General features: G+C 37.7%; 1 protein-coding gene across 1 annotated transcript in view; it reads left to right on the top strand.

Annotated features, from left to right (window-relative positions):
* LOC136800518 (stalled ribosome sensor GCN1-like) overlaps nt 1-13,072 on the top strand; it is a 43,014-nt gene that overhangs the window by 26,712 nt on the left and 3,230 nt on the right. Inside the window, exons 35-48 of the mRNA XM_067057178.1 lie at nt 72-308; nt 629-808; nt 1,042-1,262; nt 1,415-1,622; nt 2,133-2,329; nt 2,687-2,944; nt 3,314-3,529; nt 3,672-3,998; nt 4,313-4,543; nt 5,803-5,916; nt 10,758-11,027; nt 11,554-11,784; nt 12,080-12,273; nt 12,605-12,719. Coding sequence (XP_066913279.1) covers nt 72-308; nt 629-808; nt 1,042-1,262; nt 1,415-1,622; nt 2,133-2,329; nt 2,687-2,944; nt 3,314-3,529; nt 3,672-3,998; nt 4,313-4,543; nt 5,803-5,916; nt 10,758-11,027; nt 11,554-11,784; nt 12,080-12,273; nt 12,605-12,719 — 2,999 coding nt within the window. The remainder of the gene's footprint in view (nt 1-71; nt 309-628; nt 809-1,041; nt 1,263-1,414; nt 1,623-2,132; nt 2,330-2,686; nt 2,945-3,313; nt 3,530-3,671; nt 3,999-4,312; nt 4,544-5,802; nt 5,917-10,757; nt 11,028-11,553; nt 11,785-12,079; nt 12,274-12,604; nt 12,720-13,072) is intronic.

Below are 13,072 nucleotides of genomic sequence, written 5' to 3'. Positions count from 1 at the left end.
AATGTGAAAACTTCACAAAAACTTTAAATTGGCAATGGATTGTGATCTTTCATATCTCCTTGCTTTTCAAGGTGCATTATTCGCGTTCGAGACGTTATGTACGATGTTGGGTCGTCTTTTCGAGCCGTACGTTGTACACCTTCTACCACATCTCTTGGTGTGTTTCGGTGATGGTAATCAGTATGTCAGAGAAGCAGCCGATGACACGGCGAAAGCAGTGATGAAGAACCTCAGTAATCATGGTGTCAAATTGGTCTTACCTTCTCTGTTGAAAGCCCTGGAAGAAGAAGCGTGGAGAACAAAAACAGGTACCAATGATATGAAAACCATTCGAATTTCACTATTTACAGTTTAGATTAACTGGCCTAGAATGCTAGAAAGTGGTTGCGGAATATTTTAGAGTTTGGACAAAAATCATATTTTAAAACTCTTCCATCTGAAGCGCTTGGAAATGTAGAAATAGCCGATCTTTTGGGCCTTTGGGCTTGTGAAGAAAAGAGGAACATAGGTTAATTGTTTTTGGTCAAGCTTACTTCGACTGGAATTAATAATCCAACTTTGATTGAGTCTCTCTATCGCACGAGAAGGCATAGCGATTGACTTACTCACCTAACTTCTCACTTTCCAGGTAGTGCTGAGCTTCTTGGTGCTATGTCATTCTGTGCACCCAAACAACTTTCCTCCTGTTTACCAAGCATCGTACCACGATTGACAGACGTTTTAGCGGATTCTCATCAAAAAGTGCAAAAAGCTGGTCAACAAGCTCTCAGACAGATCGGTGGTGTCATCAAAAACCCAGAAATTCAAGGTAATACTACTGTCATATTGACAATTCTCGCATCACACTTTATTATCAACAGTGTCAAGGGCAGCTATAGCTTCAACTGCCCAAAAAACCTCAAAGATTATCAGTGTCTATCAAATTGTCTCCAATAAAGCATTCTGCAGCAATCTGATTCAGGAACTTAACGAAGCTATACAGTCTTATAGTACTTAGGTTGTCAAAAGTTTTTAAACCATCGCTCGCTATTTCCTTCACAGAAATCAGTTCTATCATTTTGGATGCTCTGTCAGACCCAAACAAGCACACCGTCTCCTGTTTAAAAGCTCTTCTTAGCACCTCATTTGTCCATTTCATTGACGCACCATCTCTCGCTTTAATCATGCCAACATTGGAAAAGGCGCTTGGTCAACGTTCGACGGAAACTAAGAAAATGGCAGCACAAATTTTGGGAAACATGTACGCTTTAACAGACCCAAAGGTATGTGATTGATTTCAAAAGTAGTTTAAATTGAGTGATGCTTACCTCTAAAAAACAAAGCAATTTACAAGATTTCTTGAACAATTTTATGATATTTTTGGACATTTTTAAAAGGCTAAACAGAAACGTAAACAGAACTTTCTAATTTCCAGGATTTATCTCCTTATTTACCCGCCGTCGTTCCCGGTTTGAAGAAATCATTACTGGACCCCTCTCCCGAGGTTCGGGCCGTCTCAGCACGTGCTCTTGGTGCCACAGTGAAGGGTATGGGAGAAGAATGCTTCAATGATTTGATGCCATGGTTACTGGAGACTTTAACTTCGGATGTCAGCAGTGTGGACAGGTCTGGTGCTGCGCAAGGTAGACTTTCTTTTCATATCCCTTCTTTTCTATTTTGCTTAAGCCCACGTTCAAAAGCTACGGTTCCGTTTGGCTACAAAGCGAAATGAAGCCTTTTTATTGGTTAAATTTGATATTTACATCACTTCTGATCAATAGAATGACTTCATTTTGTTTCGGAGTGAAAGAGAACCGTTACCTGCGAACATAATCTAAAGCTGAGAAAGCAGCTCTAGGTTACCTCAATTGAACACATTTTATTTCCCAACGAGGGTAATTTCAATGAAGAAACTAAAGAGTTGACGCATCCATTTTGCATAATCTGTTATTTGGCTTTGTTTGTGATTGATGTTGCAAAGTGCTCAATGAAGTTAGAGCCAAGTAAAATATTAGAAAATATCTTTCATCACAACGTATAAAAAGTACACTACTCTGATTTTCGAGCCATTGCATTTCTCTGAAAGCTATTTTATTGTGACGAAAGATATCTTTCAATATTTCATGTTAACATCTTAATCTGTTTTTCGACAGGTTTATCGGACGTTTTGTACGCGTTGGGACAAGAGCGATTGGACAAACTGATGCCAGACGTTATCACCACTACAATGAAAGCAGATCTTGCACCAAACATCAGGGATGGCTACCTCATGTTGTTCATCTACCTCCCTGTTACTTTCGGTGAAGACTTCACTGGATATATTGGTCCTATCATCCCTCCCATCTTGAAGGTATGTAGTTTCTATAGAGATTTCTCTGCTACCCAAGCAGGTTTTCTTTGTAGTGAGTAAACCTGTGATCATAGTAGAAGGCGACCCGAAAGCTCGTCTTTCGTTAGCAGGCGAAACTTTTTCTCCCTGGATTACTCCACTTTTCCTTGATCCTTCCCTTGATTGTTGAGCATCAAGCAGAGGAGCATCTTTAGTATAACTCGGTCGGGGATTGAACCCACAACCTTGCGCACCGTAGCCGAACGCCCTAATTGTGCAGTTCATCCCTGTACCTCTTCTTTTTTACGTCCAACTTGTAAGATATTATTTTATCTTCGTTGATGTCGAAACATTCAACAATTTACATTTCATTTTCAGGGATTAGCAGACGAATCAGAGTATGTCCGCGAGACGGCTTTGAAAGCCGGACAACGCATCATCAACATGTATGCAGACACCGCCATCGAGTTCCTGTTACCCCAATTGGAAGCCGGTCTTTTCAACGGGCATTGGCGTATCCGGTATTCTTCCGTCCAATTACTTGGTGATTTGCTGTTCAAGTTGTCAGGCGTTACTGGTAAACAAACGACAGTCGGTGAAGAGGATGACAACTTCGGAACTGCTCATTCATCACAGGTATATAATACGAAAAATTCTTGAAATTCTCTTAATTTTTTTACTTTCTTGTCTTAGTCACCCGTTCAGAATTCTTTAACCAAGCGTCCATGGATTTTTTGTTTATTACCTTCTGATTTTCTTCTCATTTATCCGGTGAAGATGAAATTAAGGGAGTCAATGCCTTTGAGATATACAACCGTCTGCCTAAAAATTTGTGGGATTTCAAACTCCATTGCTTACCGCTTAGAAATCTAGTGGGTATTTTGAGGGGGGGGGGTCACTGGTGGTGAAGATGCAAACTTTTACCTTTCCAAACATGCGCTTGTTTATATCTTAGTTCAATAAACCATTTATACGAAGTCCAATAAACTGTTGCTTGTTTTTTAGGTCATCTTACACACTCTCGGTAAAGATCGTCGTAACCGGATTTACGCCGGTCTCTACATGGGTCGTTCGGACATTGCTTTGACTGTGCGACAAGCGGCGTTGCACGTCTGGAAGGTCATCGTTCAGAACACGGCACGTACGTTGCGCGATATACTTCCAACGTTGTTCGAACTTTTGCTTGGATGTTTGGCAAGTGAAAGTTATGACAAGAGACAGGTAAAAGGCTTTGGCACTTTTAAGTTATTTCATTTTTTCTATATATTTGTCGGCTGAAATTGAGAAGTTTTTTCGCAAGTCATGAAGATCTTTAGTGGTTTTTAGCTTGTTTTATTTGAAACTATCACTCTTTTCCTTCTAGGTCGCAGCTCGAACTCTCGGTGACCTTGTCCGTAAACTTGGAGAACGAATCTTGCCCGAAATTATCCCGATTTTGGAAAACGGACTCAGTAACCCAGACGGTGATAAACGTCAAGGTGTTTGTATCGGGTTAAGTGAGATCATGAACTCGACCAGCCGTGATATGATCGCACAATTTGAAGACTCGCTTATCAATACTGTCCGCGCGGCCTTGGTGGATCCTCTGGCGGACGTACGATTAGCTGCTTCAGAGACATTTGAGAATCTACACAATGCGATTGGACATCGTGCGTTGGACGGTGTACTACCTGTGGTCTTCCAAAAATTGGTATGTATAATTTCAAAAAAACATGAGGAGGCTCAATTTTCACTAAAAACAAGATTTCACATTATCACTTTTAGCCCTATAACAACAAAATAGAACGTCTCACTCTCAAAATTTCCCGGTTCTACCGGTTAGTTAATATCGTGCGCCCTAAGAATAACCTATATAAATGTAACTTATACCGGGAACTTTAACTTCGAGCTTGTAATCTAGTATTATTGAGTAGTTTCTCCAAGTACTGAATAAGGCACAAAAGTCATCACAAATCAATACATCTGTATTACACATTTTCTGTCTTCTTTTTTTCATTGTAAAAGGACGATCCCGAACTTTCCGAATACGCATTGGATGGATTGAAACAAGTGATGGCCGTCAAATCGAAATCCGTTCTTCCCTTCTTGGTACCCAAACTGACCACACCACCGGTTAATACGAAGGCACTGGCTATTTTATCCTCAGTGGCGGGTGAAGCACTCATCAAACATTTGGAACGCATTTTACCAGCCATGATCCAAGCCGTCAATGACGCGGAGGAAGGCAGTATATCCGTGAGTCTCTAAAGTTTCTTACTTTTTATTTGTTTTGATACACGCTTTTTATAAGAACAATTTTATAGTAACACGACGCTGATAATTGGCCAACACCGAATTGAGGAAAATTTAATACTCAGATTTTAGAAATCACTATCAAAGTGACTTTGACAGATTTTGACATCGTAAAAAACCTGAAAATTCAAAAAATTAAGAACAGCCCAGTCTGAGCAAAAATTTTTATAATTAAAACGTGTATTTGTTGTCTCAAACGCAATCTTTTGAGATTTTGTATGGGTATGGGTCCTCAAAGGCCTTACCAGGGATAATTTTGATGGGTGTGCAGAGAATCTTTTTCTGTTGTTAGTCACGATGCTCTCTCTATATAAATGAATTATTGAAAGTAGCAGTTGTGACAATTTCAAAAAAGCTTTGACTTAATCGTCATCTTGTGAAAAATTTGAGGACAAAAAGAATATAAAATTATTTCAAAGATATTCGAGGCTCGACTCAAAATTACCTTCCTAAAATTGAAAGATTTGTTCAGAATGAAACGGGTGAAAGATTAACTTAAAAATTCCCTTTCAAAAGAAGTTTAATCTGTTGGGTGTACAAAGATCACTTCTTCAATAAAGCTAAATTCAAGTGTATATGTTTTACATTTGAAGTAAGCATGCTGGAAGAACAGAAACAACTTTCAAAGAGCAAGTTTGGAAAATCGACATAAGTACAGATCACAAAATTTCGATTTTGGAATGGAAGTTTTTCTTTTCCATTTTGTAAGATATTCAAAATATTATAATATAAATCTTTTCAGAAGAGACTTGTTTGGTTAGCCTGAGTCGTATTTTACGTTCTTTGTTCGTGTGTTCGAGAAGATTATAGTGTTGACTCAAAAATGATCATTCTACAGATTCAAAATATCAGAAAATAACTTTGATCACCACAAAATCATAAAGTTCACACTGAGGGGTCTTATTTAGGTCTGGCATAACGGCGAATTTCCCCGTTCCAGGTGGGGACATTTGTCTCGTCGCCTCAAGTACATAATTACGCTAATTAATACACTGGGCTTGCTAAGAACTCTCCAGTCTATAATCTAGAATTCGAAGGGGTTAATTTTTTTATTCTCTGGCCTATCAAAAATAAAGCAAAACCCCTGACTAAGATGAGCTTTCTGTTTACTGCATTTGTAAAAAAATGCATAGATTTATACTGACTAAACTGGTAAACGACCGTTCTCCCTTAACCTTTGTTCGTCATTTTCTTTCGTATAGGAGCTGGAAGGAACGAAAGCATTGATTTTATCTGTCGAAGATGAAGTTGGTATTCGAACGATCATTGATGAATTGTTATCCGCCCTCAAGAAACAAAACCCTGGCATCCGAAAGGTATAAGAAAATGTTTTTATTTTTCGTGGATAGTAAAGAGTGTGCGTAATTTCAACCTCAACAATTCGAATGTTTCTGTAACTGAAATGTGTCAACAACTCGAACAAGTTCCTGATCACTTTACATAGTAGCAATTTTTCAATTTTGGATGGGTGAGGGGGGAAATGAAAATTTGAAGAGTAAAGGGGGGGGGAGCGGGAAAAATATCAATAGTTGGCAAATTTGGTGGGGGAGTGTGAAATCTATGGAAGCCGAGAAAGGTCAGCGTGCGACTTCTTCCGAAAGCTGTCGAGATTTCTTTAAAGCTGTCGAGATTTTTTTCAAACTGTCGCGTTCCCAAAAAAGAACTCACATAAATAGAAATCACATCAGCTTTATCTCAGCAACCAAGGCAAGTCCACATGATATCATGTGATTAGATCATGATTGAAAAATTCACTAGGCATAAAAACTACTGTACAGAAACTGAGCAGAAAAGTGAAAGTTCAGTGTTTTAAAAATCAAAGTTCAATTCTCATTACATCACAAGCATGTTTGTTTACATTAACTCATTTTCGTTCTATTTTGTCTAGTATTCCTTTTGCAGCAAAATTTTACGTTTGTGTCAGGTTGAAATTTGAAAAATTTATATGGGTATATGGGGGGGACTGATATTTTCAGAATTTTCTGGGGGGAAAACAAAAAAGAGGGGGGAAACTAAAAAACTGAAATGTCAAAGGGCGGAAAGAAGAGAGGGGAGATTTAAAAAAATTAAGAATTTGGTGGGGCGATCAAACCCTGGAGGGCACTACACGTTTTATTTTTTATTAGAACGCAGTTCATAAGAACATTGAGGCTGAAATTTGTCGAAAAATTAAGAACATCAAAAGAACATGCCCAGCCTCAGTTTGGAAAAAAATGACAAGAAACTACAATTTTTTACTCTTTTCAAGGTTTTAACCGAACTTAGGGATAGATTTTCTAAAATCGAGAGTCAAATATTGTCCAAATTTTACCAATTTTAAGTGCTTTTTATTTTGCATGATACATATTGTCGATTTAGAGTAGTCTTAGAATCATTTAAGAACATTTTAGGCTAAAAACTGCCAAATTTTCGTACTGTTGAAAAGGTGTATACAATTTCTATATAAAGGCACCAGATTCGGGTTTTTAAATTGATAACTAGCAAAAACCCTGGAAAGGGATCTTTGCGAAATGGGTATCAGATATATGTTTCACACCTGAAAACTTCTCTATTGGCTACGCGGAAATTTTGTACACGATATGCATCTCATATCTGGACAGTGTCTGTCTATTGTTAAATTATGCTGATATAAGCAAAAAAATGTTGTCACCAATATTGCTCCACATTCGTGTCAATCCAATGTGAAAAAGTTTGCGAATTAAAATTGATGAGTAAGCAAACGATATCACCCTTATTTAAAAACAAAACCTTTAAATTACTGGTATGGTGGATTTTGAATAGTGTTGTTTATATGTTTTTCTCAATTCCTAGCCAAGGAAGAGTCTTTCTATGTTGTTTCTATTTCCAAATCACCTTTAAATATCATCGTAGCTTATCGGTCTCAAAAGTGCAATTAAGTTCTCCCACCGGTATTCCCACCGGGGGCTTCAGGCTTCAGACTTTGCTTTTGGCTTTCATCTCTGCGTCGGTTTTGTTTCTCCCATTAGTCACCGCAAGGTGTGGTTGATTCTCTGGTCTAACTTCAAGCATCCCACACGTAAACAAGTGAAAATAATAGCGTCGTATTTTTACACATTGTCCTATGAATAGGCACGCATTTAAACCATAGTAAAACTCTACCACCAGATACAACCAGATTGCGGTGATTTCATTTCTCATCATCTCCTCTGGTGGAATTGATTGATTTCCATCTGGGGCGGTCAGGATCAAGATGACTGAAAATGCAGTGAACGGTATATGGCATAGTACGTAGGCGATTTGGATGGTAGCAATTCGAATGATAGGTTTCCAGATGCGGTTATAGTCAACGTTAGAGGTTGCCATGTTTGTTCTAAGACCAATATCAGTATTTGATCTCTTTAGAACAGAACAAACAGTTAGAAGCGCCAGAATAAACATTATGAGAAGCCAAAGAAAAGATATGATGCCTTGACTGATCCAAGCGATCAATGTGTCGTTGCTCACAAACAAAGTCAACAATACAGGGAGAAGAACAGCAAAAGCAAATTCTGCAAGAACGATTTTTTTAATCGTTTTCCATTCGATTTCAAAGAAAGGCCATTTTACAGAGATGAGTCTTGTTATAGAAAGTGTGACCATGAATTCAGCTTCCGACGTCATAGCAATGCTGTAAAACATATCTAAAATGTTTTTAACCATACAGCTATCAGACGCAAAGATGGGTCCGAAAAAGGTGCCGGGAATGATAACTCCAATCACCAAACCACACATTGAAGACATTATGAAGAGTTTTTGAGAGATTTTAATTTCACTTGAGGTTTTGATGAGTCCAACCATGACCAAAGAATTTGAAATAATCAAAAAGAGGCTGATGAATACATTACTCACTGCAAGATATTGGAATTGTTCGTCCCATAAAGATTCGATTGTTAACGGTGTTGAATCGTTTGCAAATAGATAACCATAGTCTTCTTTCGAATGATTATCGATTCCTATCGAATGATTTTCGAATTGTTGGTGAAGAAGATTCAAGCCACTTAGAGTGCATTTCATTTTGATCTAATTCCAATTGCTGGAAACACGTAGTGCGGTTGTGTGAATTGAACGAAAGTACCTTGCTCTTCTATTGCAAGTACTTTCTTGGTTGACGAACTGTTTTTCAAAAACTAGCTTTTGTAGTTACTTTATATGTGTTTTTGTCAGGTTCATAATAAGTATTTATTTATTTGAAGCAAAGCCTTTTGTTGTGTTTGACGCCTTTCCCCATTTCCCTTTTCGTTTGCATCAGATTTTATATGGAGAGACAAGTTACATAAGTTGGCATTGTGGACGTTGGATGGACCTCCAAAGAGCGATTTGTGCCAACTAAGTGGATAAAATTTATCCATTGCAAACTAGCAACAATTAACCAACCAAAATTCCTCACTTGTCAGATAAGATCTCGAACCAAGTTACACAATTCTTGTTAATAGAGTATTCTTTGGTTTTCACTTTTTCCCTTTTTGGATGGAATTTTAGCTTTCTTTCATCTTCGTGAAATTTCTCTTGATTCGGTTTTTGCAATTCGATTTCAAAGGCTGGATATCAAATGAATAAGAGAGTAAAGGAACCCCATGACAATAGAGATTGAATCTGATAAAAATTATAACGAAATCTGGAAATTTTATAAGCAGCAACATTTAGCGCTATAAAAACACTAGAAAGAGCAAATGCGTATCTCTCTTTTTTAATAAGAGCAAATTTAGATACCCGACAATAAGCTATAGCCGAAAGCTAAAGAGTCGAATCTTTAGGATTTGAAGGCTTTGAAGGCACTCATTTCTTACATAAGTTGCGCGGTCAGTAGTTTAGCTATAAAACTTATTTCTTTTTTTATGAACAACAACAAATTTTCGCCAAGAAAAATAATAAAAAAAGAAATAAGTTTATACCTAAACTATGCGGTCAGTCATCAGGGTCAGTGCGTTTTCTCAACTTTTCTCAACTTCAGTTGAGCTAGAATCTCAGAATATTTGTGAGTTTGTGAGTTTGTGAGTTTGTCCACAAACTTTGGGGCAGCGTAGAGAGCGGGATAATTGGCTTGAAGGAGCTGAAATTTGGCACACGCCCTCCTTATGTTAATACTTAGGGGTAGTTTTTTCAATTTTTTAATTTCGCTTTTTTTCGGGAGTTATCCCCATTTTACCGGGATTTTGCGCTTATTTAACGTCATAAAAGTCAAAATAATTGACGTCAAATATATATATATTTTTTTAGATTCATTGACGTCAATAAATTCTTTTACGTCAACTATCATTTTTTAACTTTTCAAGTGTCAATGCCTTAAATTTTTCTACTTGAATTTTTGCAATTTAGATATTTGATTCCGATTTTTGTTTATTCCTGAAATTGCCTACGACTGAGCCTTCTCTAATCCTGCTAAGTATCCGCCTATCTGGGTTTACAATCGAGCCTTCCCTTTCCTGTGAACGATCGCCACGTAGGCTTATCAACCAAAATTTAGCCCTGCCTTATTCCGAGTAACTATCACTTTTGGATTACAATTTTAAGCCTTCCCTTGTCCTGATTACTCTTCTTAGAGACTTAGCCTTCTCTTATTCCAATCACCATTCACCACAGGTTTACAATCGGCCTTCTCTTATCCCTAGTACCCATTGCCCTTTTAAAAAAAGTGTTTACAATTGGGCCTTTCACTTTCACACGTATACTGAAGTTGAGCCCAGTGCTTTAGCACGTTACAGTATACAAACGCTGGTTTGGAATTAATGTTTACCGCCAGATTTTGAAAAAACGTGAAAATAAAGAAAGTGCTAAATTCAATTCGTCATCTGATATGCGTTGTAAATTTTAAAGCATCACTTTTTCTTGCTTGGAAAGGTTGAGGATTAACCTACAATGATCTTTTTGTCCCTTAAGAGACCCATTACTAAGGCTAGTTTTTCCTGCTGGTGCTCGAAGCATTCGATTCATGGAGACTGTATCAACATATGTTGTCTTATGTTTTATTTTGCAGCTTTGTCAGAATGCTAGCCTAAATTTACACGGAAAAGGCTAGTGCGATTTTTCTCATTCTAGAGAATTGGGCACAAAATTAATATTTTATTACTGATTTCTGAAACGTGAGGCTCGGAATATACTTAATATTTAGTCATCATCAATCATTGAAATTCCCTTTTATAAAAAACATATTTTTCAGGTTGGTGCCAGTCTGTTAGCCGTGTTCTGCAAGAGTACGCCAGGCGACTACAGTATGTATGTTCAACAACTTTTCCGTGTTATAATAAACTCCATGAACGACGTCGATACTAACGTGGTCGGTTCCGCTTGGCAAGCGCTCGATGCACTGGTCAAACATCTAGATCCTTCAGAACAACTCCAACATTTGCCGTCATTGAAACAGGCCATCAAATTCGTCAAGTCGGACATCAGAAATAACGAACTGCCCGGCTTCTGTATCTTGAAAAAGGTTGGTTTCATTTTTGTTTTTGTATCTTTTTAAAAATGGTACTGAGTCGGGGGTTAATGAGGTAATAAATTCGTTTTAAGTTTGGACTCTTTTTCTGCTCTCTTGTGAAACCATTCTCGAATGAATTAGTCTAATTGCGCTGACATGGTTTTCATATTGTAGCAAGGAAGAGTGGAAACTTAAAGGGGCGGAGTAAGCAGTGGCGGATGCTTAAGTACTTTGCTCAATTTCATTTGCTTAAGTGTGCATTCTTCTTTGCTACCATGTGGAAAAGCATTCTCGAATGAATTAATTCTTATGCTTCCATGGTTTCCACATTGTATATAAAGAAAAAGTGCACACTTCAATTACTACTCTCGTCTTGATTGAAAAAGGTTCTTGTTGTAATCTTTCTTACCTAAAGACATCCGTCATTTATCAAAGGTTGGTGTTTAGTCTTCGACTTACGATTTTAGTTCTCCGTGCGTGTCCAAGTCACGGAGACTCCACCTTACCATTTTCAAATTCAAATCCATTTTTCTTTTAGGGCGTCACTCCAGTCCTGCCCATCTTCCGTGAAGGAATTTTATACGGCCCGCAAGATGTCAAAGAACAAGCGGCCCGCCTTCTCGGCGAGATCATCCAACTGACCAGTGCGGCCGCTTTGAAGCCGTCAGTAGTCCACATCACGGGTCCCTTGATTCGTATTTTGGGCGATCGTTTTAATTGGAATGTGAAAGAAGCCATTTTGGATACGTTGGGATTACTTTTGGAAAAGGTGATAAGACTGAATTGACAAGATTTATTGTCTTTTTAAATATACTTGACCTAAATTCGGTTCCTTCGGTTTTAATGATTGTTTTGTGATGTCCGTATCAGAATTTTGAATAATTCCTGCTATAAATACATCTCCTTATTAAGGAAAGGCATGTAATTGCTTTTATCTACAATCACCGAGTCCTTTACGATTCATGCTAAACACAAGGTTTAACAAGCGTTTCACTTAGGTTAAAAACTATGGATTATCTTCTTCCTCCATAGCTGAAATAACTAACCGATTTTTCAACCTCTAGGTCGGAATTATGCTGAAACCATTCTTACCGCAACTTCAAACAACCTTTGTCAAAGCATTGAACGACCCTACACAGGCCGTGCGTGAGAAAGCAGCCTGGGCGCTAGGTTTATTGACAGTCTTACACACGAGGGTGGATTCACTGTTCACAGAATTGAAAAATGGAATCAAAAATAATGAAGACAGTGGTATAAGGTAAATTCTATTTTGTTTTTTTTTCTTGGTGTCATCCAAAATGAAAAATGGCCCAGTTTGACGATGAAGAGAAATTTAAACAAATCTTTTTGATATCAACTCATTTTACAGCAAGAGGCTCGTGGCGCATGAGGCAATGTTTGTTTGTTAACCTTTAGGCTACAGAAGCCGTAATATTGCGCATCACGAGTTTACAGTGGCCGTTATTTTAAAAATTGCAAAAATAAATGACAAATTTTTTGGGAAAATTGAATTTGCGAATTAGGTCTGTTAACAGATGGAATTCTATATACAGGCGTTCGGTTTAATTTCTCTACCCTTCACTTTACAGGGAGACGACACTGAAAGCTTTGAGGACGATCACTTTGAAAGCTGGCAAGAAGATGAGTGAAGCTGTTCGTGTTTCCATATTAGAAGTTCTTGAAGATCTTCTTGATTCTTCCGAGGTTTGTGAATATTTCTGTAAATGTTTTAGCTGCTGTTAGGTCTCTCTCTGTGAATTAAAAGGCTGAAACTAAAATTTTTATTTAAACTCCATATTACAAATTGTCAAAGTCGCATTTTTTGGGGCCATTCTCTCACTTATGAGTCAGGGGTGTTTATTTTATTTTATCTTTCGTCGATTTTACTCAATCCCAATAGAAAATACAACGAGACAATTTTTTTGAACCTCCAAAGAAGAAAATTTCCTACCCAGCGTTTTATTCTGTCCTATCTGGTTTACAAGTTTTTTTATAAGAATATTCAAAATTTTTGAAGCCTTCGGATGTTGATTATCTTTATTGAGTTTTAGGCCTAA

Source organism: Clytia hemisphaerica, unplaced genomic scaffold (genome assembly GCF_902728285.1).
Source record: "Clytia hemisphaerica strain Z4C2 unplaced genomic scaffold, Clytia hemisphaerica genome assembly, whole genome shotgun sequence".
Classification (NCBI taxonomy): domain Eukaryota; kingdom Metazoa; phylum Cnidaria; class Hydrozoa; order Leptothecata; family Clytiidae; genus Clytia; species Clytia hemisphaerica.
Note: the sequence above shows the minus strand (reverse complement) of the source record. Positions and strands in the feature narration are given on the sequence as shown.